This window comes from Osmerus eperlanus, chromosome 5, assembly GCF_963692335.1.
Source record: "Osmerus eperlanus chromosome 5, fOsmEpe2.1, whole genome shotgun sequence".
Lineage (NCBI taxonomy): Eukaryota > Metazoa > Chordata > Actinopteri > Osmeriformes > Osmeridae > Osmerus > Osmerus eperlanus.
Window position 1 is genome coordinate 20,466,716 of NC_085022.1, and position 27,967 is coordinate 20,494,682.

The following is a 27,967-nucleotide window of genomic DNA, read 5'->3' on the forward strand; positions in this document are numbered from 1 at the left end:
TACTCTTTTTTTTTTTTTTTTACTGTCTTTTACCCACTACAGTGTAAAAGGGTGCAGCTTTTTAACTTTAGTTGAGCTCAGAGTAGGAGAGGATGGTTCTAGAGCAAGCTTAGATTCCTTGTGATCTGGAGTTCTGGAGCTGTGACGGAACGAAAACCTCACTGACAGTCACAGGTAAGCACTTCAAACTAGCTTACATAGTCCACCTGTGACGGAGAACAATGATGGATATTTTGGTAGAAGTACAAAATGAGGGCCATAGTTTTGGTTATAGATGATATTTCAGCGGCTCTGTTTCTGCTGGTGATGGAGTCTGACTGCAGGGATGTTGAGTTTCTGACTGAAGCAGGTGTAGTGTGAAGAGTGCCTTGAACCAAGCTGTATACTATGTGAATTATGTAACCCTGCATTTATGACCATCAGTCCATTAATGTACCTCTGGTCGGGGGAATGGGAATCATGATGATGATACTCACAGCTGGCGTCATGTTTGATATACTGAATATATTTTTTCCATCCGCCCCTCCCTCCTGATGTTGAAATCAGCCGCACCTGTTATTAAAAAGCAGCCGTGCCTCTCAGGGCTCCTCCGTAATCAATTCCAAACAAGGAAAGCAATCTTGGGGAAATGAGCAGTTGGAATGAGGCCCGGGTCTTTATGATGCTGTGGAGAGAGGTGCTATTTACCGTCCGTTCCCCGCGCCTGCTGGTTCCTAATGACTTTCTGCCATTGGTCTTTTGGGTGCCCCTGTCTACATGGATGAGGTTATTACCCCCTTATCAAGTCTCTGAACACGGTGCCTTCCCCAGACCGCCCGACACAGTACAGTTCCGCCACCTGGACTGAGTCAGACCATCTTATTAGATTCCCATTAGCTATCCTGTCTGTCCTCCCAGCCATACCATGGCTATGAGAACACTGCAGAAGTGAGTAGGTCTGACCGCCGTTGCCCGTCCTGTGCCTGCGAGGGCTCTGCCAGTCGACGTGGGAGAGAGTGATGCGTGATGGTTGTCATGTCCAAACCGCTCTCTTATCTAGGACATGACTTAATGATGTCAGCTTGAGTCAAGGCAGCACCAGTCACGTTTTTGCGTGACTAGTTTTTTTTACCTGGTTTCTTGTTTTCTAGGTTGAGTGAAGGGAGGGGGGTGGGGTTGGGGGGACTGACTATAGTTCTAATCTAAATCTGTGGTCTAATACGCCATGAAATAGCTTGTTTTCACACAAGCAGATGACCTTCCGACCAACCAATCAGATTCTTTATCATTCTTTCTGGTGTCTTGAACGGTAGGTCTCGAACCGAAGGTGTTCTGGCTCTGTGACTCCATGATTAAGCGTTTAAGCGATTTGGGGGATCGTCCACAGAGCCTCGGAAAAGGTCAGGCGTCAATTCCGGCCCAAGTGGTTTCGGCGAGCGCAGACCTGTGTGCTGTAGAAAGATTCAAGGGATTTTATTGACATTTGCAGCACAGCATCAGGGGGGATATTTAGGGGTAATGGTGTGGAGTCCTTCCCCTGTAATTGCAGTGTTAGTGTTGTAATGTGTACACAGAAGACCCTCATCATCCACGCATGCAGAGCCAGAGGAAATGATCCCCCCCAATTAGACCCAATGTGATCCTTACTTTTCCTTGCCACCCTTAAGTGAATACTGTTAGATTTCAGAAACTTTCGACACATTCCTGTTTTAGAGGAGAAAAAATGGCATCGAATGAGATGCTGACAGACTTATTTTTACCTACAGCGGTGTCAACCATTATTGCCACCGTTGCGTAATCCTAATCCTTCAATGTAAACAAGGGAGGCTGACTGGCTTCCGCTGTCAATCCTGTGGTCAGAGATGCTCGCTGCCGCTACCGTGTCTCTTCGCACAGCGAAATGCTTCACGTGTTTACTGACGGTTCCACTGAGGTGGAGAAGCGAGGAAAGTCAGCTCCTGTCAGAAGGAAAGCAGCGAGGGCTTGAGATGTGATGTCGGGAGGGGTTCTTCAGGGTTCTCCTGCTACAGCGCCTCGCCGGTGCTGTTTTCACTCGCGAAACCTGGGAATGTGGGCCTGTCAAAGACTCACGTGGCAGGTGAAGGGGCAGCTGGCCGTGTCCCTTGCAGCCCTGTGATGGCGCTGGCCAGAAAGCAGCGTTGTGTCTGAGGTAGAAGGCCCTGGGTTTCCTGGACTGGAGTCCCTTATTCTATCTCGCCTCAACACTACAGCTTGAGACATCTAGAACTATTGCTCCCCGCGTGCTCGCTCTCAAAGTTTTGTGCCAAAGCGTGTTAGTTATGGTCCATCTCAGGGCCCCCCCAGACCAAGGCACTGTGCCTCCAATTAGCATGTCTGCTCTTGCATTAAACACATCTCAGATACAGGCTATCGATTTTCAATGTCTCATTAGTACAGTGGGTAGTTCTGGGGGCCGAAGCCTGTGATTATGAGCACGCAGTGTGGCGTTGTGATCCGTGGCAGGGTTCAGTTCCGCCAGACTTCCTGCCAGCCCGAGGACGCATTGGGTACACAGAGCGCCTCATTGATTGTCTTTTGTTTTTGACCTCTGCTAAATGGCACTTCCTCTTGATCTTCCTCAGTCTGTGCTGTTGAGGGCTCTTCTCCTTTTCTCACGCTACCGTTTCACCATTTACTGAAATATCATTGTTTAGTTTTTTGGAGAGGGACTTCACAACAGCAGACTCGTCACTGAGGGAGCTAAGGACCGTCTCTCTTGGGTATGATCAAGATTTTTTAATCACCACGTCTAAGCCTTTAGTGTCGTGTAGTTTCGATACGATGTATGCTGTTGGTTCAGTCGGCTGAAGATGAGGAGATGGTGGGTGAGCTGCTGTCTTAAGTTGACTCCACGAGTGAAGCTTTCATTTTAATCTGGGTGGCCCAGGCAGGCAAACGAATCTCCACTCATGGCGAGATTACTCAAATCCCGTCAACAGCCTCCATCATGGAGACAGGAATAGCTCACTGAGGTGGGGGGAGGCTTTGCTCTTCAGGAACCAGACACCCGGCTTCAACACAACTTCTCTCCGCTCCTGGGGGGGAGTCACCTGTCAAAGCTGAATCACACATCAGCGTGTGATACTAGGTGTTTCATGACAGCCTTTCGTTAAAAGCACAAGCATGCACAGGCTAACCATAGAATGTGTGGCAGCGCGTGTCACATGCCCATCCCTGACCCCTGAAGCCACATCTCCATTGGATGGCGTGTCACTTGTGCGAGCTCCTGTTCCTCGGTCGGTCACCTGGTGTTCTCCCAGAGCTGCCGTTGGGACCTCAGCGCTCAGGCAGCCTAGGAATCTTCCATTGTTTTTCAGCTTCACTCCACAGACACAGAGAAACTGCCCGGGCAAAACGGCATGTTCCCTCCTCCTCCCTGAGAGGGGGGGGGGGGGTGTCCTTTCTGTGGCCCTCTGAGAGGAGCACTCATAATGGGGCCTCTTCATGCATGCTCGCAGTCCACCCTTCATGGCTTGTTTAGAACACTGGGCACTGCAGGAGCACAGGCCAACACGCCAAGAGGATCCGAGTCACCGTCTACCTCGGGCCACTAACTACTACTGCTAACGTCTTCCATCGCTGCTCCCCGCAACGCGAGCGTGCACCTGCTACGCCTCGGGCGTCTGGGATTTCTGCTGGCAGGAAGCTTGCACACTAACGGGTAATAACCAGCAGCTGTGTTGGGAGAGAGAGAGAGAGAGAGAGAGAGAGAGAGAGAGAGAGAGAGAGAGAGAGAGAGAGAGAGAGAGAGAGAGAGAGAGAGAGAGAGAGAGAGAGAGAGAGAGAGAGAGAGAGAGAGAGAGAGAGAGAGAGAGAGAGAGAGAGAGAGAGAGAGAGAGAGAGAGAGAGAGAGAGAGAGAGAGGGAGAGGGAGAGGGAGAGGGAGAGGGAGAGGGAGAGGGAGAGGGAGAGGGAGAGGGAGAGGGAGAGGGAGAGGGAGAGGGAGAGGGAGAGGGAGAGGGAGAGGGAGAGGGAGAGGGAGAGGGAGAGGGAGAGGGAGAGGGAGAGGGAGAGGGAGAGGGAGAGGGAGAGGGAGAGCATCCTCTGAGAGTGGATAAACATGTGAATACTCTGAGAGCCTGGGCTCTCTCTCATCTGTGTGACTGCGTGGGCCGGTAATAGGTCTGGAGGCTTTTCCTCTGCATCTACCAGCTGACGATCGGAAGGAGCCCGTAATGGCAACATGCAGCTTAAAAGCACGCTATGATGCATATTGATCCTAATGAATGTGCTGGTATTAGAATGCAAACTACTCTCGCACGACTGAATTTAAAGCACGATGAACCAACATGCTGGTTTGTGTATGTTGTTGTTGGTTGTTAGAAATGTAAGCTCCCTACTGAACTTTGAAATGTATTTATTTGAATTATCCTTGCTGAGTTTCCTTTATCATTCCCTTTTCTATGAATATAATTTAATTCAGTAGCTTCTAACCACCTAAAGCATTCCTAAATTTGGAACACCACCATAAAAAACCATCATGACTACTGATTGGCCACACTTGAGCCAATACATTTTTGAATGCAAAGGCCTGGATTGATCTCCATCTTTTGTTACAGCCGTGTTTAATACTGTACTGCAAGACCAGGGAGTCAGGTGGCTGAGCGGTTAGGGAAGCGGGATAGTAATCTGAAGGTTGCCAGATCGATTCCCGGTCGTGCCAAATGACGTTGTGTCCTTGGGCAAGGCACTTCACCCTACTTGCCTCGGGGGAATGTCCCTGTACTTACTGTAAGTCGCTCTGGATAAGAGCGTCTGCTAAATGACTAAATGTAAATGTAAGACCAACCTCACACTGAATAGTCTTTCAGGGGCAGAGAGAGGTTAGGAAGCGGACATGCTTCTTGGCTCCCAACACTCTTATTCGTCAACAGACCCCTGCATCCCTTCACATCATAAAACCTAGCAGACTGTTCCACATCAATTAGGCTAAAGTAGTGTTGTTGGAGTAAGATGACACAGGGTTTGTGTGACCTTGGAGTGGTCAGCCTCTCTCCACTCCCCTCACATGAAAAACATTCTTGGAAAAGGCATTTAGGCCTTCCACTCCCCTCCGACTGTTTAGATGGGGGTTGGGCCTGGTCCTGACTCTCCCTCTCCCTGCTCCCCAGCTTCCAGCTTGGATGTTTCATGTCAGGAGTTCAGTGCGATGAAGCAGGATCCTCCCTTCCTCATATTCACCCCCCTCCCACACACACACACACACACACACACACACACACACACACACACACACACACACACACACTCTCTCCCTAATTCTAAAATGGCCAACCTAATTTCTCTGCTCTAAATGTGCTCTCCTTTCATCTCTGTCGACTCCTGTACACCTGTCTGTCTCTTTGACCCTGGGCCATGAGGCTCAGTTGGACTAGATAAACACTCCTGGTCTCTCAGGCAATGCTGTACCTTAGGATGTTGTTTTGGACTTACCTCAAAAACAAAAGATAACAACATAAGGACGCTTTTTTTTTTTTTTTACTTCAGAGTGAGAGATGAACTACAAGAGTTTGAATTCACGCTGTGCATGTGCTTGGTTCGCCTGCAACAGTAATGGACAGAAAATATGAAGGAAATAAAAACAGATGAGGGCAGAAATCTCAGAATGATGAGAGGGGAAATCAATCTGGAGAGGTAGTACATTAACACGAGAACAGCATTCCCATCACCTACAGTACAGAAACGCACTCCCCTGTTATCCACCCTAGCACTCAGGTCTGGGTTTATGTGTTTGCAGTTGTTTTTATTTTTTGTATCTGGCTTTCCTACAGTGGGCAATCAATCATGTATGAGATGCTACACAGATTCAAAATCCAAATGAGCGTTTCTCCATTAAGTGTTAGCATGAAACAGATTCTGCGTCGAACACGCACTCGGCACAGAACACAGATCGGGCAGAGGACACGGAGATGTTGTCTGGCTGCTGCTCTGCCTGTGTTGATCCCGTCGGCATGCTCCTACTTGCTCTACCATGGCTCTCGTTCTCTCCAGGAGTTATTGTTTACTAAAACCACTCTATCGAAGCGAATCATATTTTATACAAGCACAAAACAGATTGTCGGAGAAGAATAATATAGTGTGGTTTATGGGAACCTACTTGGATTAATGTTTAAAACGGTTGGGAAGTTGTGAGTCAAAGGAACACCTCCACACACAGTTACGGCCCCAGGGTATAACTTGACTGTCTGTGTTAGGGGTCTCTGTTGGCGACTGTGTAGGAGGATTGCCTAAGCTCAATCACGCCTGGCCTTTCCATTAGACTCTAATGATCAGATGGACTGCTTCTATTATCACACAATATACAGTTTCACATGTGGCCAAGTGTATATTTTACTACGTTTTTTATAGCGGTATGTGATTTTAAACCTCAAATAACGCAATCTTTTTCCTCATCAACCGTCTTGGAACAGGAAGCCAGAGTACAGATGTCTGAGCAGCTTGCTCAGACTGTCCCCTCTGACCCGCACTGTGTGGGTGTCTGAGCACAAGCCTCTCATTGGCTATGGGGTTCCCATTGCATTTCACATGAGTCCTTTCAGTAGGACAGCCTCTCCCTTCTTCTCTGGCTCCATGTTATCGTGTCGTCCCCCTCCCTGGTTGGGGTTAGGGTGTCCACGCTGCAGCCCTGCCCCAGGTGGTGAGCATATCCCCTGGCTCAGAGCTCCCCGAGGGGGCAGCCTCCAGAGGGACATGCATGGCTGAAGGGCTGTGAACACACTCCTAATGGATTCATGATGCATTATTTAGGGGTGATTGTGTGTGTGTGTGTGTGTTTGGGGGGGAAGCCAGTGTCTGAACGCTTCTGATATTATCGTTGTTCTAATGCGGAGGAGCTTGGTTTGCCTTCGTTTTCTAAAATCCATTTGATCCCGCTTGGGGGTTTTCTGTATGAGGCATTCAGGCTTCAGAGGAGCTTGAGGATCATAGAGATGTGCGCCTCACCGCTGCCAGCTGGGATCGGCCAATGAAAAGGAACCTGAGTGTCTATTGACTGGCACAGGGAGTCTTCCTGTGCTGTTGACTGCTCCCAGCAGGTTCAGGAGTCGATGAATGGTCTGACCACTGGATTGGAGGTCATTGTTAAGGTGTTTTGGGTTTCAATAGCCAGTGGAACTAAGCTAAACCTACTTAATATTCAGATTTTTTTTTTTTTTTGGCTGAACTAATTTGAAACTAAATATTGTGAAACGTTGTTGTCTAATGTAAAGAAATTGGTATTTTGATCGATTTTACAGCAGGTGAAATTGCATTACTTAATGTCGTATGACATCCATGTGCAGGTGAGATGTAGTTTTATTTGGATGCAGTTTGCCTCATCAATCTGCTGGCGGCAAAATAACGAAAAAGGAACGAGGAAAGCGACTGCCAAGCAAGCGCGCTGTTTATTGCTAATGTTAGGTGTTTCGCTCGAGGCTGTTTTCTTATCTGTTCCATCTTTGGCTCCAAGTTCCGAGCCACAGCCCCATAGCCTCTGCAACTGTTAGTTTCTTTGTCTCCCCTCTAGCCTTTGTTTGCGTTTATGCTGAGAGAACAGTGCGTTGGCCACTTTGCTTAGATCCGGACCGTGACATCACGGCGTTCTCAGGTTTCAGCATTTTTACTACGGGCACACGCGCGCGGCAGGACTGACAGCTGGGACGCGTATTTCCCTGCAAGAGCAGTTATCTGAGCGCACTTCATAGGAGACGCTTCAAAGGAGAGGACTCTCATTCTTGAACTCTACATTTTTGCCCCCAACCGATGGACCACATCTGGATAACGATTTAAATTCGTGTTTCCCAGATAGTTCTACGATTATCCTTTATCGTCAGTCACGTTGTTGAATCTTTTTCTCTGTAAGTAAATGCGTTGTATCGTGTGATGGATTTGAATGGCTTGCGACACTGTTGTTTTAACTGTTAGTTGGAATGCATTTGTATAATTTGTACGTTTGTCTTCGACGTTCAGTCAACGTCTATATACTGTTTCTGCACGTTTCAAAAATAGCCTACCAGGGAGTGTGAAAAGGCTCGTGGTAGGATTCGGATCTTAATATGCGTTATTTCTTGGTATAATGGTACCGTGACGTGTAAGGATTCATTGCTTAAAACGGTCTTATTTCAATGACAAATTTACAGTTCGTAACGGATTTAATCTTTTGTTGAATTTAAGGTTGCTAATTGTAAGCTATTTTCTTGAGGTGCATTTCGATAGCCTAATATTTACAGAGAAATTACAAGGTTCGTAGACTTGTAAGTAGTAGGCCTGGTATAATAATTTACAGGATAGGAAATTGCAGTGTACCAGCCTTGGGCTAATATATGAACATTGACTTCCCCTGGTCAACAAAACTTCTACGAATGCAGACATTCTGACTGTTGTAGCCGCAGGAGTTTTAGCATAAGAATGTTCGGTTTTTATGACTATGAAAACACTCTAGACCATTTTACAATATCTTGGATAGTGCTTTTTTTTTTAATCATCTTTTTGTTTGTTTAAAAACGACTTGAGTCGTGGTCCTACCATCGCTTAAGAGCTAAGGGGTGTGCCTGTGTCTGTGCCTGTTTTTGTTCCATTACCTGGGTCTAACATGTTAATTGGCGTTGCCTAGTTTTAATGGACTTTGTTATGCAGCAAATTAAACAAATAATTAGCCTTTGCGTTTTTCATCGCAAAACCTAAATGGGTAAGATAGATGGTTCGAGAATGTGAGGGAAAGGGAGAGATTTCAGATGTGTTCAAAGGCAAGGTAAGCTACTTCTTTTCCGGACTGCATTACAAAGCTTTACAGCAGGGCTGTTTTTCTCTGTCCCTCTTTGGGGGGAGATTCAGGATAATCCATAAAAGGCTTTGTCTGTTATTCACAGTCAATTAAGCTGTAATTGCAGCATTGCCCACCCACTCCTCCCATTTCTAAGAGCAGTGACCCAGACATGGTCTTCTCTAATAGGCCGGCAAGACCCCCTTCTTCTGCAACTGAGGCCTAGAATCAGCTAAAACACCGGGAAGCATCAAGTAGTATGATTATCAATGCAAGTTTGATATTGCTTTTGCGCTTTCTTTTAAAAGATATACCATCAGTTCATCTTCTGTCACCAGTTAAGGCAGGGTTGTCATGGATGCAGTTGGCAAATGCATCTCCGCATTCAAGGTCGGATGGAAATCAGGAGTCCTGCCTGTTAGGATTTGTCTGTCTGTGGTGGGTGATCCTAGCATAGGGGCATAAATATACAGTGTACTTAAAGTGACGGAGAAAACACAATGGCGCAGCACAAAGTGTAAGAATTTAGTAGCTGTAGCAAAAAAAAAAAAAAAAAAAAACACAAACCAAAATTGTATATTCCCTATGAGCTCATCGTACGCCTGCTGCAAAGTAGCAGGCGCTGAAGTCAAATCACTTCCCAGCCACCCCACTTTACCATAATCAGAAAGCCCTCGTTCCATTCAGGGAAGGGTAAAGAGCTGCATGAGTAATGGGAGTCTGCGTTCCTGGGTTGAGGAGGGCCCAGTAGGCCTTAACGCTCGCTGACAGAGCCCAGACTTCAAGAAGGGAGAGAGGCACAGGAGGGCGAAGGTGTATGCTTCACCAGACAGGAGTGGAATGAGCTCACCCAGTGGAATTACAGAGACTAGAGGGAAGTGTCCACCCCCATATTAAACCCCCTTCTGCAGAGATGCTGTCAGATTCCCTGCATCTGCAGGCTGCACGAGGGGAGGAAGAGAAGGGATTGAATGCACCCTGTAGCTAGTTTTCACCCCTGTTTTGATTGAGGTTTTTAATATCCGTCTGAAAGGTCTCCATTCATACCGTCCATAACTTCCCTTAGTTTAGCAGTGTTGGAGGCGCATTCGTGCTGAAGGACTGTTGGGTCTTTGTGGTTGGTGTTTGTTTAGCTTCGTCTATTAAACTGTCCTCCGTCACTTCTCTGATGTGTTCCTGCTCTCCAAAGTGATCGATGAGGAGAGTTGCACACAACACTGGCTCTCTGTCCCCAACGGAAATGCTACTCAAATTGTGTTGGTCATACTCAAAGAAGCACAAATACTTTCAATACTAACATTTCTTACGCATCTTTTCTTATACGTCAAAAGCAACTGGCTCCTTTTTTTTATACAAACAAAGCCTCTAAAAACCGTTATAGAGTTGAAAGTCAAACTACATTCAAATGCTCCATCCAGGAATCGAAACATTCAGTTTGAAAACTAGTAGTCTTCAAACTGAACTACTTTCAAAAGCTAAATGTAAGCTTTGCATCACACTGGCCCCCAGATGGTGCTCCACTGTTGCAGCCCCTCCTCCACCTCCACCTCCCCCCCCTCACTTGCACACAGCAGGGGGGTAAGAACCCTCTAAACCTGCAGCGATAGCTGTATCTGTGCAAACCAACTTCACCTCTGAGGTTTGAGGAGTGTCTCCTCGTCACCGTATCCTCGTATCCCTCAACTTCCAGGTCCTTCCTTGTTTGGTGTATTCAGACACACATCCAAGGGCTCACGACACACAGTATTTGTTTGGTGCCATATTTCACGCGTGGGCCTACGGCAGGAAGGCAGTGCTACAAACATGAATCGATCCAATGCTTATTAGAATGGAAGGATGTTGGTGTGGAGTAGCTCTTGGCCTGTAGTGATGACATAAGAAGCCACACGTGTAAGGATGATTAGACATAGCGAGTCGATACTGAGAGACTGGCTTCCTCCATGTGTCCTCCCTCAGCCTGGTTGAATGCAAACCGGCTGTTGTCTTTAATGATGCCTGAAATTGGACAGCGAATTCCCCAAACTAAAGAAATAATACATTATATTCGATTGTGGAGGTGTGTGTGTGTGTGTGTTAGTCTCATGCTCGGTATGTTGCAAACTTGTTCTTTATTTTGTATTTTTTTTTATATGCGTGTTTGGACAGGTAGGTATAAATGGTAGAAGCCATTTTAGTAGCTCTGTTTCTAATGAATGCGGTAGTGGTCATACTAATAGGTATACCAATGCTTCACTATTTCCTCTCAAAATCCGCCCACTCTGGCCATCCCTCAGTGAATGCCACTCTTCAGATACTGTTTTTTTTGGGCCAGTTGCCATGGCGGTGAAGGAGATTTCAATCATTTGATTTGTTCAGCTGTGTGACCTTCACACAGTGCAGATTGTGGCAATGCAAACATCAAGATGTCTACTAATTGAATTATTGGCATAAAATCTTGTTAAACGGAACGGGCGACTGGGTTGTGGTAGTGGGTGTGGTTGAATGCAGGAGTTAAAGGTTAAAGTCCGAGCCTTCCCCTCTGTAAAAGCCCTGATACTGGCTGCCCAATCATAGGACTATATGCAATGAAGTCCCGCCCTCCAAGTGTCGCTACCCTATCACGACGGCTGACTCGACTTGAGTGTTCATCTTAGTCTTGTGAGAAGTGTCTCCCTTCTCAGCCTCCTGTGTCGCCAACGGTCAGCGTGATCACTCGCCGGCTGTTTGTGGAATCCCATATCTTTATGATACTGCAGCTTTTCTGTGGCCTCCCAGGGATCGCATCCCCCTCTCGTTCTCTTTTCCCTTTATTCTCTCCCCTACTTCCCCATCTCCCCTACCTCTCCCCTACCTCCCCCTCTCCCCTACTTCTCCATCTCCCCTACCTCTCCCCTACCTCCCCCTCTCCCCTACTTCTCCATCTCCCCTACCTCTCCCCTACCTCCCCCTCTCCCCTACCTCCCCTTAGTTCGACATACACACTACAATTCTTCCTGTTCAGCTCCAGGGTTTGTGGCTATTCAGGGCACCAGTCCAGCGTCCCTCGGGCGTCGAGTAGTCCCAGTGCAGCCTTATTCTCTGCTTTCCCACAACGCAGGCGCTAGACTCCTGTCACAAGGCTGTGAGCTTTACCCAGAACTCTCCAGTCCACCATGGTGTTGTGATGCCTTGGCCAACTTCCCTCCTGAGTAATAGGATTACACTCCTACACGCTCTAACCAGGGGCTTATATGCCAATGAATGGCTTTGTTTGTAGATTCGGGGGATTTGACTGGCTCGTAAAGGAAGTCTTTGTGCACAGAGGGTGTGTTTCTAATGTATGTATTAATATGCTGCTTTTAATTTGATCTGTCAATCAAAAGGCTCTGATATCCTTTCTGTCTCTTTTCCTCAGAGGATTCTGCTGCTGGTTTGGTAGCATGTTTAGCGAACGGTAGCTGTGAGTCAGAAGGAGAGAGGGGGTTTCTGGGATTGTGGTGATTATTACATTTACATTTAGTTATTTAGCAGACGCACTTATCCAGAGCGACTTACAGTAAGTACAGGGACATTCCCCCGAGGCAAGTAGGGTGAAGTGCCTTGCCCAAGGACACAACATCATTTGGTTGGCATAGCCGGGAATCGAACTAGCAACCTTCTGATTACTTCTGATTATGGTTGATTGTGGTAAAGGGCAATCAGACGTTTCCTGGCTGTACTCTTTGTGCACACCCTTTCCATAGACTAAGTTGCCAAGTTGATGCCATTTTAATGAGAATGTGTTAGAGAGACCTAATCCACATCCAAAATCAGGGTGGGGTTGACTTGACCTGAGATGACAAGCATGGCATGGTAAAAGATCTTGAGGTAACCTTCAAACCGAGAGTGCATCAGTTTTAGGATGAAAGTCGTCTAGGTTCTCCTCACCCCCGTCATCGAGAACCTGTTGGACAGTTTCCGTACTCCTGTCAGCGAACAGACTCGCTCTCCTTCCATCTTACCCCACCTGTGTTTGTTTCCTTCAGTGTGATAGTCTGGATTTAATTCTGCTTGATAGGACCGCTTGTCAGCTTCTGTTGTTTACAGACAGCTTGCATTCTAATTAGGGAAAGGTTGGTCAGAGAAGTTGTTTATCATTTCCTTAAAATGTTTTTGACGATAATGTGTTCTCAGCCCTGATGGAAACCAAGTGGGCTGTTGATGGACTGATTGTCTGTTTACAGGCAACAAACCATAACCGGATGAGTAGTTACACAAACGTTTAATTGTGAACCTGATGCATTTATGGGTTCAATGAAAACGATGTAGCAGAAAGCAAACTGTGTTATCTGGTTAAATAAATAGATTGCAGTGGGCCAAGTTTAATGATTTAGAAAAGCAGGCTAGAGAAATAAAATCTTTGAATTGTAATGTCGGCCATACCCCCCACAAGCGCATTAAAAGGGAGAAAGATTCAAGTCTCCTCAAGGGCTTCCAAGTAAAATAACTCTCAGTGCAGAGTAGCATGTCATATTAACTCTCAACTGCGGCGTTCCTTCGCTGCAAGTGAATGTGATGAACAGAACGGCCGTATTCTGCCTCTGTTGCTGGAGTTTTGAGGTTAAAACATGGAGAGCTGTGGGAGAGCAGGAGCCAGAGGCCCACCAAGGACAATAAAAGCCTTCCTCCCGTGGGAAGTTGACCCTCAACCCCCCTCCCCCCCTGCCTGGAGGTCTTCATTACCCCTCCTCAAGCCTAATGATGGAGGACAGCCCAGCTCCTCAAGCTTCGAGCGCAGCCCCTGCTCGCCCAGCCCCTGCTCGCCCAGCCCCTGCTCGCCCAGCCCCTGCTCGCCCAGCCCCTGCTCGCCCAGCCCCTGCTCGCCCAGCCCCTGCTCGCCCAGCCCTCGGCCCGCTGGGTGTCCCCCTGCCCCCCCTCACCATGCGGGCTTCAAAACAAGGAGAGGAGAGGCCTACCCAGAAGGCACAAACTGCATGTTTTTGCCCTCCATCAGGGGAAAAGTGCTACCAGATGCTCCTCCTACTATACGGCTTCTGTGACCCTAGAAGGCCATCCGTTTTTACTGCTGTGACCACAGACCACATCCTTCAAAACACGTGATGCCGTTTCACGTTAATATGGGGAGTAGGAATAGTTGAGGAGTTAGGAAAAATACATTGCTTTAGCAGTGTTTTTATTTGATTTAAGATTGTATTTCCTAGTTGAGAGTTAATTCCAGTATTAACCATTAATAATCCCTGTAGGGGGCGCTTCTGATGCGTGGCTCCACAGCCTCCGAGCCGACACATGTTCTTCATAAATTACATGTTCACAACATGCTGTCGTTGCAGATGCCTTGTGACAACCATGAAACCCATTTAAAACAACGTCACGTCCTCGGTGCTTCAGTCACGCTGAGAGCGCTCCTGCTGTTTGTGGCCAAGAATGATCCCCATGATTAAGGGTAGGCGAGGTCCCTTGCTGGCTCACGGTACAGACTCAAATCAACAGGTGTACGTCCTGGCGCTAGTGTGTCTGCTTCCTGTAGACCGGGGGAACAAGAGACTACTCAGGTCTTGTGTTCTCACCAGTCACCACACCAGAACAGTCACTTTACAGTTACTGTGTTTTCTCTGGGAGGTTCAGTGACCATTCCTTGCTCACTTGGATCAGGTTTGATACAGAGTCTGTTCCCTGGTGCAGGAGCAGTCTTCTAACGAAACTGCATTGTATAAACCCGGCCTGTAGGCGTGTCAATCAACACATCTGCAAAGGCTTACTTAGCACCGGGAGGTTGGGATTTTATAGGTGTCACCCAAGGTTGAAGGAGCCTCTCGCTCAGTGTTGATTGTGAAGGCGGCGTCTTCACAGGAAGCCATGACGGTTTTACAGCCTCCCGTGTCAGTGATCTACGTGAATGTTCCCTCCCAAAGGTGGACTTGAACGACTGGTCTCGTGTTAAATTCTCTACAGATGCTGCTGTCTATCTGTGCTTACATAATGTAAGCACCAGCAGCTAGATAGATGTGTATCACGTCCTCAGTGCATCTCACCACCTTATCAAAGATGAGAGCTTGGTGCCCTTGAATTGCCCGTTCCGCCTTCTATGGGAGTTAAATCAATTGTTATCTTAACTTAAAACGCACGCGAATCCCGCAGTCCTTGCTTTCTGGTTCCTTTCAGCTGCCCCTGACTTTAGCTGTTCTTAGCTGTCAGACAGTGTTGGGCTCCACAGCACAAGCTAACTGTTCCATTTAGATTTATTACAGGGGAAGCATGTTGGGCGGATATAGTTGGGAAGGTCAGTGCCTTACAATAGCATTAGCGGTCACCAAAGGTAGCGGACAATACACCTGTCAAAGTGTTTACATTATAGGGTGTCGGCCATGCTTCGAACTCCCAAGAATTGCCCAATCTCAGAACATTGGAAAAGTGATGTCAGCCATTAACACCAATCGCAATCTTCATTTGCACCTTATTTTGTCCCGAAGTCCATCCCCAGCCTGCATGTTTCTCTGCTCGACTGCAGCCAGTGTACGTGCGGAGGAGTCGCAGGCATGCGTAAGGGGATGCCAGACACAAATGGTGCCGTTCGTCTACCCCAAGACCGCACAGAAAACCCTCTGCTGCCAGCGTTGCCTACAGTAATTACAGGCCTGGACTAGGGCGAGGGCTGCTCTCCAGGCTAAACTGAAACTCAACCCCCTTATTTCAGACTTACTATTTGCTCTTTTCCAGGCATGCACAGCCCATGTTTAAATCTGTATTATTTTTGGGCGACACCACTGGCTCTCTTCCCTTCATGGTAGCTGCTGGCACGGTGAGCTGAGATGTTGGAAGGAGCAGCCTGATTTCGTTAGCCGTGTGTTCACGGTGGAGACTGTTGTAGATTTTCACTTCTCAGACGTGTTTACGTGCTGTGCTCGGCCCGCCCTTGGCCTCTGTCGCTTCAGTCGTCAGCAATGAAGGTTTATAAACACTCTTCTACTGTACGGAAATGCCTCCACTCTGCCACAGACCCTGCCTCTGATGCAATTTGCCAGCTAAGTAATCAAATGAGTGCGGATTTGCTCAGCCTAAATTGTACACTATTCGATCGGAAGTTATTTAAACGGGTTCCGACCGTGAACTAACTTATTCAGCTCCTAGGCTCCTCTCCAGCCCAGCGATTTGCCAAATGAACAGGCTGATTTATGGCAGCTGACGACAGTTAGCAGCAGTGTTTCCCAGGACATGAAAGCCTCCTCCAGGGCCTATCCGTTCAGAGAGCAAGGCCTCTGTCTGAGCAGGGCCTCTGTCTCTGCAGGGTGTGCTGCTGGTAGAGACGACCCTGCCCACGCTCCTGCTCCTCCTCCCTCCCCTCCTGCCCTGCTCGGCTCCGTGCTCCGCACCGGGGTGCTAAATCACGTCCATGTGGGAAGCCAGTCGTACGAGGCGGACGCTGTTATTGGACCACGGGGCTGGGTGGGTGGGAGTGACTGCGTCCGTGTGATTCGGCTGGGGCTGGAGGCTGCACAGGACTGGGCAGGCAGCTGGAGCCTCCAGACTGGGGCCACACTCAGTTCCTGTATCCCACACGAGGTCTTCTAGATCGGGGCGTGTTGGGAGTGTATGTGTGAGGAGCTACTAAAGAAGGCTCAGGATGCTGAAGTTCACGACCACACGTGGCTCCAGGTCTGTACTGCACTTTACTGTCTGAGTCCCTGCAGGCGTCGGACACCTGTCACATCTGGGAAGGCACGAGTGGTTTTAGACTTTAGTCTGAATGTTTTGGATTTCCAACGTGCCGTCATTTCTACCCGTTGTCATGCTTTTGGTTCTGTTGTCAGTGTGCTTGGATTTGGAGACAAATGGAAAAGGGTCACAAGGCTTTTGATGGAAGAAGCATGACATGTTTTTGTTGTTAGCTGTGGACTGTTTTATTCTGCTGACAGTTGGAGGCCATTGTTATGTTCTATATCCTTCACCTCTGTGAAGGGTGAATCCGAAAATGTTACCCATGGTTTCAAGGAGTTGGCCTATTCAAATCTTAAGACTAGTCATTTTTGCTATTCTTTGTGGTTTTATATGTGCAGTCATTTCAGGTGTATAGAACAAAACATGTATTTTTTGCTGTGAATTGATCTCGATTTTGCCTTGTGGGTTGTCTGTGTGTGGGATGAGTCCATGTGTTTGTGGGTGTAAGATTACCACAGGGAATTCAGTTAGAGGGAATCGTCACCCCCTCTGCTACATTTCCTCTCGTCTTGCAAAATCCTTTAATCCTACCCTGTCCAGATTGACCAAAGCCAGCCTCAGGCATGCCACACTGCCCCTGACTTTGACCATGATGCCTTGAGGGAATGTCCTCGTCTTTTGTCCTGCTTTGTAAGATTTCGCGGCAGCCTGTTTATCCATTCCTAAGATTTAGAGTCTTGACATGTAGTTGTAATGGTAATGATGGGACTAAATGGCTGTGGTGTTCTAACATTTCTCTCTCTCCCCCCTTCCCTCTTCCCCCTGCAGCCACAATGAGCGGAAGGTGACCTGCAAGCATCCTGTCTCAAGCTCGCCCTCACAAGACAACTGCATCTTTGTCGTCAACGAACAGTAAGCCTCTTCAGTTCTCTCTCAGAATGTCACCAGACTGCATTTTTCTGACGTGCAGTAATGTGGTTTAGAATCCAGTGTCAAACAGCACTCAGTATTAGCCATGGCAACCGACATCTCTCTGTTGACAATATGTCCCCATATTCCCTGAAATAATTCCCCTGTTTTTTCCCCTCCTGTTCCTTCCGTTAACAGCATTTCCAAAATATATGCTTTTTCTGTCATATGTTTACAGGTGTTATATCTCACTTGCGGTGTAAAACAAGACTGCTGTGTGTTTCTCTTACACCTGCAGTGCATAGTTCTAACCATTCTGTTATAAGCTCTTGGAGCGAAGGCAGGAGGAGAGAGACGCCATCATGGTCTCCAGCAGACCTTGAGCATCTACACGCTGTTCTGGACCTGGCAGACCTTCCGATGGTCCGGTCTTTCCCATCAAGCACGGTGCTGACTTTCCCCTGTCAGACAGAGCTGCATGTGACCCCTCCACTTGTTCTGCTTTCCACAGATCGGCGTCACATGTCCATCCACATGACTTAACCGGGGTCCAGTCACCTCAAGCTCTCCTTGCTGGGAACATCCCCTCTTTCCCTGTTGCTGTATGTCAAAACCTCACTCAGGAAACTCGTGATCAGCCCATGAAAGATCCCCCCCCACACAAGGCCTCACCACTCTCAGCTGTGGGAGCCTGGGGCCGGTAGTGTAGACACGCAGACACATACAGATGGGTGTTCTCTCCTGAGACTGCACAGTGACAGGATGTTGAAACAGAGCAGAGAGGGAGAGTGTGGACGGATGATTTGCAGCTCTGCTGTGGAACCCTTCAGTCAGCTCACAGCTCACCTTTCCTGCCAGCCCGGGCACCGGCCCCAGCCCGGGCACCGGCCCCAGCCCCAGCCCGGGCACCGGCCCCAGCCCGGGCACCGGCCCCAGCCCGGGCACCGGCCCCAGCCCGGGCACCGGCCCCAGCCCAGCTCAGGCACCTCTGATAGATGATGATGCTAGACCCCCCCCCCCTCCAGCTGAAGGGGGGGGGGGGGGGGCGGAGGTTGCTCGCCATGGCTCTGTCTCCCTGGTTACCTCAGCATCACGCCCCTGTGTGACAGACAGGTGTCTCAACCTTCCAGTGTCCCTCCAAGTCCTGGGCATCGTTTCCACTGGCCTAGCCGGTTTGTGGTCTAGTTTCAAATCAGAAATGCCGCCGCTGTGGTTTTTATTATGCTTGCCGCAACACTTTCAACCATCAATTTAACCCCCCCAAGCACAAACCATGACCACTGCCCATAGCCAGCATCATATTGCATACATCTCGCATGAGAGAACAAAAACTCGGGGCAATTTGATCAATGTGTGGTCAACCAAAATATTTCATTTTTCCCTCTGAATTGGAAGATATGAAATTGGGGGGCGTTGTTTGAAAACGTGTTCAGTTTTTATTCCTTCTGCTGGAGCTACAGAAGGCCTGGTGCCGATGTGGCCGGACTGTCATGCTGGGTCCTGTTGACACGTTTCCTGCCCACACTGTTACTCAGTCAGCCCCCCCCGATCCTGCAGCGAATCCTGCCTGGCTCGCCAAGCAAGAGCCAGCCATTATCAAATTCTACCATTCGTATTTATAACCTATGTGTCATGCTTTGATACGCCCATCTGGAAAAAATCTTTATTTTTCCTCTGAAGGTCAGTTTGTTTGCAATCACATCGATGTGTGAGCCATACCGCAAACCCCTTTTTTTACTGTCACGGGGCAACGTTTTGTGTTCAATTAAGCAGATGCTTAAACCAGCTGCTTGTGTTTGAGTGAAAGTTAAAAAGGAGTAAATCTTCGCTCTGGATGTGTGCACGGACGGCTGAGGAGGATTTAATCTCCCCCTCATGCTTTCCCCCCCAGGATAAAGAGCCCTCACTGAACATCACTGTCTAATCGCCTAGAAGCCGGAGAAAATGGGTGGAAAAAAGATTACCTTGCTTTAGTTTGATTACTAGAAATGACACATCCTTTAGAATCCCAGGCAATGAAGTTAGGATTATCACAATTCTCCTTACAACCCCCCCCCCCCAGCCCCCCCCCCCCCCCCCCCCCCCAAAATGACTTGTTATTTGCACGTTAATGTAATATGATATTGTGAACTATGAAACGCAGTTGAAGATGGAGAAGGCCGGGGGAACGGCTCAGTCTTTCAGCAGGCTGCTATGTAAACACCCTCATGCATCCTGACGCATGACTCATGCCGTCTCGGGCACCCTTGTTGACACCAAGCCACGCCCACAGCAGGAAATGTCAATCTGGGCATTGCGCTGTCACTCTAGGACGAGGCTGTTCCGAGCACTCGTCAAGGTCGCGGACTCTGACAGGGAGGGCCCCTCGGAGGCAGTTGGGACACAAAGGCGAACTCGCCGCACGGACTTCCTCAGCTGTCTTTTTATGTGACCCGTGGCAGATCTCTCGTTAGTGATGACGAGTTGAGTAGTTTGACAGGTGAGGCAAACGTGTAGTAAATGGCGTGTGTCGGAAGCAGACCTGTTTGGGTTTCTATGGTTGCGTTTCTATGGTCACCACAGAGTGACAGCCCCAGCGTTCATCACTCCTTTTTCAAAATGGAGCCGGGTGGCAGGAGTTCCTTCCTGGCACCAGCGCCACATTCCATTTGAAGGGTACATAGCTGAACAGGATTCACCCTGATGCTCAACCTAATGCTTTTCTACCATGTTTGGCAGATTTACCTCATGTAATGGTTTTGTTTATATTCTGTCAGCTCATACATATTTCTATATTGTTCTGTAGCATAAATTCTGGGAAATTGGTTCACCCTTTGTTTAGCAGGTAAATAATCATATCCAAAGCTTGAATGGTTCCTCTGTGGTATTCTGTGTGTGTTTTTATGTAAAACACCCGTGCCTGGTTGTGTGTCGTCCTGTGCCCTTACACAGACTGCAGGTGTTTTAAATAGTGTTTTGCCTGAGATCGTGTTATGCATTTGCATGGCAAACTCCCGACAGATCTGTTTGTAATAATAAGATGTTTTTGTATTTTCATGTGAGTCCAACCAACTGACAGTACCCCCCCCCCCCCACACCCCCACTCTATACCTTCTAACCTGCTCTACCTCTGGTCTCACTTCATAACTGCTGCAAGTCCTATCTGGTACTGTCGGTTCGTGGCACTTTTGATACAAGAGTCTGTGGAAATGGTAGTGGAGCAGAGTACTGTTCCTCTCCAAGGGGTTTTGTTGTTATAACTAGACCAAATATCTGGGAGGGGCTGGACCAGCTGGCTCACATGCCAGGAGGACGCTAATTGTTTCACAGGCTGACTCCACATTGATCTGAGAGGTGTCGAAAAAAAGTGTGATACGTTTCCCAATGTGTTGCTGCCAACTAAAGCATTCACCATAAATATGTAACACTACAGTAACAGCGGCTTCCAGAAATAGTGGTTAAGATGGACGGGAGTCTGGGTGTTAACCCATAATGTACAGTCAACTGAGATCCTTTTTGGAGGTGACCGTGTCTCCATGTCTGTCTGCATGCCTTGTCTATTAATCTCTAGTTGGAAGAAGAGTTTCCCCACTAAGTCAGGTTCACCCACATAACAAAGTGTCCTAAAGCCCTTCCCTATGTCATTAGAAATGCTGTGTTGTCTTTTTGAAAACTGCATCCTCAGCCAGTCATTTCAGTTCCCCGGTGTGCCTAAAGAACCCAGCATTACTGAGAGGGTAATCCCCCCCCTTTTTGCTGTGGACACATACACACACACACATGCAAGCACACACACACACGCAAACACACACACGCAAGCGCACACACACACACACACACACTCGATGACGCCACTTGTTCGGCCGCAGAGAGGCCAAGTGCAGGGGGCTTCTTATCTACATCCGGGAAAGTCTTTTTTTGTGCGGAATTAACGCGAGGGCTTTGTTGGCCCAGAGTTGTATTGGTGTCTTTGAGCGCACACGTAATCCTCTCAAAACCAGGGCCACGCTGTTCAGTGCCAACTGCCACCGCTCAGCAGAGTTCTAGATCCATTGAGCTCCTTCAAGTTGAACACGGCTCTCTGTCTAGAGCAGTGGTTTCCAACCCTGGTCCTCAGGGACCCCATGTCCTGCATGTTTTAGATGTTTCCCTGCTCCAACACACCTGATTCAAATGAATGGTTGTTACCAGGCTTCTGCTGAGCTAGATAACGACCCATTCATTTGAATCAGGTGTGTTGGAGCAGGGAAACATCTAAAACATGGTTGGACCAGGGTTGAAGACCTCTGGTCTAGAGTGACGGTGGTGAAGATGGGGAGTGAAAATGCCAGGTGTCCCGCCAAGCGCCTCCTATTATAGTCTCCAGACACAGCTGGTGACAGACATGGGAGTGTGACACACATGGAGGGAGCAGCTCTCTGACATCGTCCGGAGGAGTAGAGGAGGGCCTTTCTTCTACAGCCTTGTTGAACCCTTTGATGAAGACACAGAGAAAGCTCTGACAGAGCCCAAGCATGGCAGGATTGCGTGTCCGTGTGTGTGTGTGTGTGTGTGTGTGTGTGTGTGTGTGTGTGTGTGTGTGTGTGTGTGTGTGTGTGTGTGTGTGTGTGTGTGTGTGTGTGTGTGCTGTCACGCCCTCACGCAACAGCACACAATTTGACGAGTTCACAGCTTTTTTATTTCAGATCCAGCAGTGTGATTATTGGGCTGGGGTTAATTGGCAACAAAGCGACCACCCAACACACATACGTGTGCGCACACGCACGCGCGCACACGCACACAGACACTACGACTTAGTCAGAGACTGAAATCATATCTTATTGACTAAATAGAGCGTCAATCAGAGCCACTTCCATAGAAGAGAGCGAGCATTTGTCCCCTTTGTCGCGTTCGCTCAACGGACTCTTTTATCTCCATGGCCCGCTGTCCTGCCAGCAGACAGGTAGCCGGTCTCCCTGTCTGTTGTTCTGTGGTTTCGTCGTGTCTGTCGCTGCGTCGGACCTGCGTCATGTCCTGCACGAGAATGAGCACCTGCCCGATTCTTCATGGATACGTGTCACCCTGATCCATTCTTACCCCCCTTTGTGGTGCATACGTGTCATCCCTTGTACTTGCCCTGCCAAAGCATGCAGGAGGGAGGGGAGGGGTGGAGTGGGTGGGTGGGTGGGTGGATGGATTGTTGTTTAGGCTGGAAGGTGTTGTTGTGATGTATTGATTACTTTAGAATGAGTTTGGTAGACGGGAGAGCAGCACAGTCCAGTTGAAGTCAGAGGAGGCCAGGGTTGTTTGTCCTTGTTTAGTGACCTGAAACCTAATATATCCACGAGACGACTCTTTTCATGGCTGCAGTATTTCTGTTCTCCTCTCCAGCCACAGTGCTATTCCCTGTAGACCCCACCGCGTCACCGTGTTCCTAAAGAATGTGGGACACCACCCTGGGACGAGGGACGACACATTATTCAGGTGTTTGATCCTCAGGCTGCAGAGTGAATTCATTTGAAAACCTTTCAACCTCAAAAAAAAAAAAAGTCTTCCTCATTTTCAGATCGACTCAAAGTTCTCTGGGAGGCCGCACTGCCTTCTTTTCTTCTCTTTTTTCTTTCTGCCGCATAAACTGCCGCAGCTCAATTTGTCAGCCAGACTTTGCAGACCATTTAAAGTTGTTAAGAGACGGGCCGATGGATCTACCCTGACATGGTGGGAGTAATTGGCATCCATTCAGAGGGCCATGTTGAGATCTCATTAGAAGCCGAGGGTTCTAAACTTCAGAGAGACTGCCTAACCGGCCTGCCTGGGTGGACTGAGCGGATTGGACAGCCGAGAGGCAGCATTGACATGAGGCTCCCGTGCTGTTCCTGCTCACGTCGTTAAGCAGAAGATGTCTCACTGAGAGTTGGTTTGACTGATGGTTGTAGCAGAAGGCAGGCAGGCAGGCCTGCGAATGCCCACGTGCTCATGCCCTGCTCTCCCTACTCTCCTGCCTAGATCGGCACCCAAAGCGCCAGCGAATGAAAAGAAGGAACGTCCTCTGAGCACCATGAGCGAGGCCACAAACTACACAGGTGGCTCGGACTACGCCACACACCCTGGTAGTCCAGCAGGGAGGGTGAGACACACACACACACACACGATTCATCAATCTCCATGTATCATTCGAGTTTCAAATATTTTTTTAAAATTCATTTCCAGCCCTCGAGACCTTCAAAAAAAATCCACAATTTTGGGAAGAGATCCAACTCGATAAGGAGGAACCCCAATGCCCCAGTCATCAAGAGTAACTGGCTGTACAAACAGGTGAGTGAGTGGGTGTCTTTACATAACAGGCCTGCAGCACAGTGAATCCATCCATGACTCACACACTCAGACGGAAGCTGGACCACTCCAAGCTGTGCTTGAAATGACATAAAACCTTGCCTTACACTCCGTAAACAACAGTTATGAATATAAATCCCTTATTCTGCTGCACTCTCCCATACTTTCTGTACAGGGGGCAGAACTTACATTCTCCTGTCAGTTTGATCAACAGTCTTAAGAGCAGCACAAAAGGAGCTCTTCGATACAGGATCTTGGAGGGGTCTTTGTCCAGCCTTTCTGCTCTGTCAGTCAAACGGGCCGAGGGGTATTTTAATATCCGACCCTCCTCACGGTCCTCTGCCTGCCTGCAGCACGGGTGAAAGGGAGGGATTCTGAGGCAGGCCACATCCAGAAGGTTCCCTTTTCAATACAAACACACAGGCACAAAATGGGACCCTCTCATTTAGATTTGATTACGACCAAGCCGGGGCAGGGGAGGGGGGGGGGGCTTCCCCCTCATCCAGCTGCCAGCTGTAGTTTCTATTAAGACGGGGGTGGGGGGTGAGATTCAGTGCGATGTAGTTCAAGGGAGAAATGGCAAATCCTCGACTACCAACTAAAGCTGGATTTGCACTTCTTATTCCTCATTCAAACCTGGGAGCTATTGAAGCTCTTGTCTGAGGGAGGGGACCAAACCAGCACTTGGAATTGATCCAGCCGGAGAATAAAATGTCACCTCGATTCATTGTGAAGGCCTTGTTTCCCCTCCTTCCTCCAAAGCCCCATTATGAGCAGTGTGTGTTCTGACGACCACAACAGTGGAGGGACGCTACCTCATCCATCAGCACATCAAAGACCAGGCAAGACATTAAGGGGACGAGATGCTGGGATGCGAAGCTGCTGGATTCAGCAAATGAAACTCAATTGCGAGTCATTTCGATGCATTTTCAATGATGCGGGTAACGCAGAAATGCCTAATGTTTAAATGCAGACACATTCTGCAGTGGCCTATATAATTGGCCATCTAATGCATTTTGACAGGTATAAACTCGTGAGTAGTTTCTGAGACACTCGTGGCTCGAAAATGTTCTATTTTCACGCAAACTCCAGTTTTCCGTAGTTTGATTAATAGAAACCCAGTTTTGATCAGCAGCTTAGCGAGGCCCTTTGAAGACAGCATCAGCTGATATCGGACAAGGACTTGACTCGCGGCAGACTTTATTTTCAGACCTCACAAAACAATACTTGCCTCTGAAAGAGAAGGTTCTTGTGTTTTGATAGTAATCGCATACTTACAACGGTTCAATGCTCTCTCTGTTGGATTGTCTTTACTTTGCTAAAGAAAGTCTGAAAGTCTGCATCTGCAGAAAGAATCCATGACATGATCATCCTGTGGTTCGACCTGTGGTTCGACCTGTGGTTCGACCTGTGGTTCGACCTGTGGTTTGACCTGTGCACCTGTGTCCTGTCTGCCTCCTCAGGACAGCACAGGGATGAAGCTGTGGAAGAAGAGATGGTTCGTGCTGTGCGACATGTGCCTGTTCTACTACAGAGGTGAGTACGTGTCCAGCAACCCCCTGGAAACACGGGAAACGGTAACCTTAGCAACCTCGATGCTGCTGTTTGTTTCCGTGGAGCGACCAGAAGGAGAGGTGAAGAGCGAGAGTGATGCAGAGACGCGGGGTGACCTTGAGCCTCTGTGGTCTTCATCAGAGGCAGGAGAGACTCTCAGAGGCAGGAGAGACTCTCAGAGGCAGGAGAGACTCTCAGAGGCAGGAGAGACTCTCAGAGGCAGGAGAGACTCTCAGAGGCAGGAGAGACTCAGAGGCAGGAGAGACTCTGAGGCAGGAGTCAGCCCTGGCTTCTTAATTAGGCCTGGCCATCCTCCCTATTGGCATTTGTGTGTGTGTGTGTGTGTGTGTGTCGTAGTCCCTGCTGAGTAAAAGTGACATAAAACAGGGCTCCACAGACCGCGCAGAGATAAGGCAGCACAGTCCATTACATCTCACACTTTTAATGAAGCTTATAAAACAGGCATCGACAGACCACAGCCTTGTTGTACTCTGGCAGAATGCCATCACGGTATTGTGAGTCCAACATTAAATGAAGTTCCTGAACGTTATTTTAAAGCCCTTCCTTTAACACCCTCATACTGGATCTGCCGTCTTTCTAAACTGTCAGAATGCTTCTTGGAATGGGTATGATCTACAGCCAATCGCTTGATGATGCGCATGGTTTCTTTTCTCTTTTTTTTCTTGAAACGTTGAGGATGTACAGTATGATGGCTCTGCCAAAGCTGCAGCGGTTGACCACGACAATCTCAAAATCCATCTTCTTTCAAGAATGTGATTCCTTTTCCATTCTCTAATTCAAACGAGCCTTCCTCCAGTAGCTTTGCACAAAGAATAACCAGCAATTCTGCCAAGCTAAGAGACTCTCTCTTTTAGTTTTAACTGATATTGACTGAAGTTCTCACTCTCTCTCAAGCTCAGCAAATGGTCATATTAAATATTGACACAGCTGTTTAGTGAATTGGAGAGCTTCCTACCCAAAGAAACCTTTACCCGGAATCAATGAGGCAGGTAGAGGCGGGGCTTGGCCGTGGCTCGGGCCCCTGGCAGCGGCCCAGGCGGGGGGGGACAGCAGCTCCTCTCTGAGCAGACACAGTTACTGCTGAGCAGGCTGGCGACGGGGTCTATGTTGTTTCTGATGTCTGCTGCCCTCGACTTCTTTCCGGCCCTGTCTGACGCACCCCCTAGATGGCAGCGCGGACTGCTGTGGCTTCACACGGGGACAGCGGGGGGTGGGGGGGAGTCGGGGAAGGGGAGTCGTGCGCTCTGGAAGGGACGCGGCAGGCAGGTCACCAGCCCTGCGCTCCCCCCCTCCCCGTCCGTCCAAACGCTTGGATTCCGTCTGCCGTCCTCGTTCATCACCGTCAGCTCCTGCTCTCTTTGTTTGTGTCTGCGGAGGTTTTATCCTGTCGGAGACGGCCGCGTGTGAGAGAGCGTGCGTGCGGGAATGTAAATAAATGGGCTGGAGGGATGGAGGGATGCATGCTGGACCGACAGCCAGGCTCCCTCCCCAGCTAGCAGAGACCAGATGGTTTACCCTGATGTCTCGTCTGAAAGGCTGCTCACAGAGAGGTCCTCCTAACCTTTTCAAAGCAGTGCTGCAGTGGCCGGTGCAGTGTTTTGCATAACTGCCCCCGTTTGAAAGGACTTTGTTTGTTTAATAATTTAGCGTGAAGAGCAACACCTACAGGCTAGCTGTGGAGCAGCCTCTCCTCACACACACACACACACACACACACACACACACACACAGCTCCGCTGTTTGTTTTCCTGCCTCGTAAACCAAGAGCAGTTGAATGCAAATGGATGGTATCACATTGGAAGTCTAGAGGATTTTCCACGTGTAAGACTTTGAGTCCGTCTGATCTCTCCCTGTGGAACTGCGTCGGTGCTGCCTGTCTTTGTGTGTGTGTGTGCGTGTGTGTGTGTGTGCGTGTGTGTGTGTGTGTCAGAGCAACATAATGAGGCTTAGAGGGAGTTAGACTTGCTGAGCTCTCCTACTGTATATGTTCATCTTTTACACTGATTGTGTTTGTGATTTCCCTGCCCTATTGTGCTGACCACCAGTCCTCCAGAAGTTTAACATTCTTTTGTCTGATTTTCAGAAGTTCTAAAACAACAATTATATTTCAATTGGCTATCAAATGATATATATATACACATACATATATGTGTATATATATATATATATATATATATGTGTGTGTATATATGTATATTGACTAAAGGAAGTGTCTGTTTGTGTCTGCAGATGAGAAGGAGGAGGGCATTCTGGGTAGTATACTTCTGCCCAGCTTCCATATCTCCATGCTGTCTGTGGATGACCACATCAACAGGAAATACGCCTTCAAGGTCCGTGCTACCCTTTAAACTCCTTTTGCGCCCAGCGCCTCCTATCCCCTCTTAAGCCCCGAGAACACAAAGCACAGGACACAAGAGAGAATGATAAAGGGAGAGGAAGAAAATGAATAAGTTATGGACGAGGACAGAGAGATGAGAGAGGGTGTGAAGGCTCGTGTCTCTCAGGGCCGGTACAGAGCGAGGCTGAACACCAGCCGTCAGACCCCAGAGCTCTCAGTCCAACAGGCACTCGGATCTGTTGGTGTGTCAGTGCTGCGGCTTCCACTCTGGGCCCTCTGACAGCACCCAGAGAGAGAGAGAGAGAGGGCGAGAGAGAGAGAGAGGCTGCTGCCAGCCCAGCCACACACGCCCAGGAGTCTGTCCAGAACCTCTCTGCACAACCACAGCCTCCACTTCCAGCTCCTGACTTCACAGAGGAGAGGAGGGAGGAGAAAAAGAGAGGGAGGGAGGAGAGAGAAAGAGAGGAGAAAGAGAGGAGAGAGAGAGGAGAGAGAGAGGAG

At 48.6% G+C, this 27,967-nt stretch overlaps 1 protein-coding gene across 22 annotated transcripts in view; it reads left to right on the top strand.

The window, feature by feature from the left end:
* LOC134021558 (pleckstrin homology domain-containing family A member 5-like) overlaps positions 1-27,967 on the top strand; it is a 70,612-nt gene that overhangs the window by 19,731 nt on the left and 22,914 nt on the right. For 20 of the 22 annotated variants that reach the window (XM_062462517.1, XM_062462518.1, XM_062462521.1 and 17 more), the window contains exons 4-8: positions 17,182-17,265; positions 23,227-23,347; positions 23,431-23,535; positions 25,017-25,089; positions 27,358-27,458. In XM_062462517.1, coding sequence (XP_062318501.1) covers positions 17,182-17,265; positions 23,227-23,347; positions 23,431-23,535; positions 25,017-25,089; positions 27,358-27,458 — 484 coding nt within the window. Of the gene's footprint in view, positions 1-7,639; positions 7,835-16,288; positions 16,351-17,181; positions 17,266-23,226; positions 23,348-23,430; positions 23,536-25,016; positions 25,090-27,357; positions 27,459-27,967 lie in introns of those variants that run through there. The other 2 variants (XM_062462530.1, XM_062462525.1) reach the window with 2 other exon arrangements.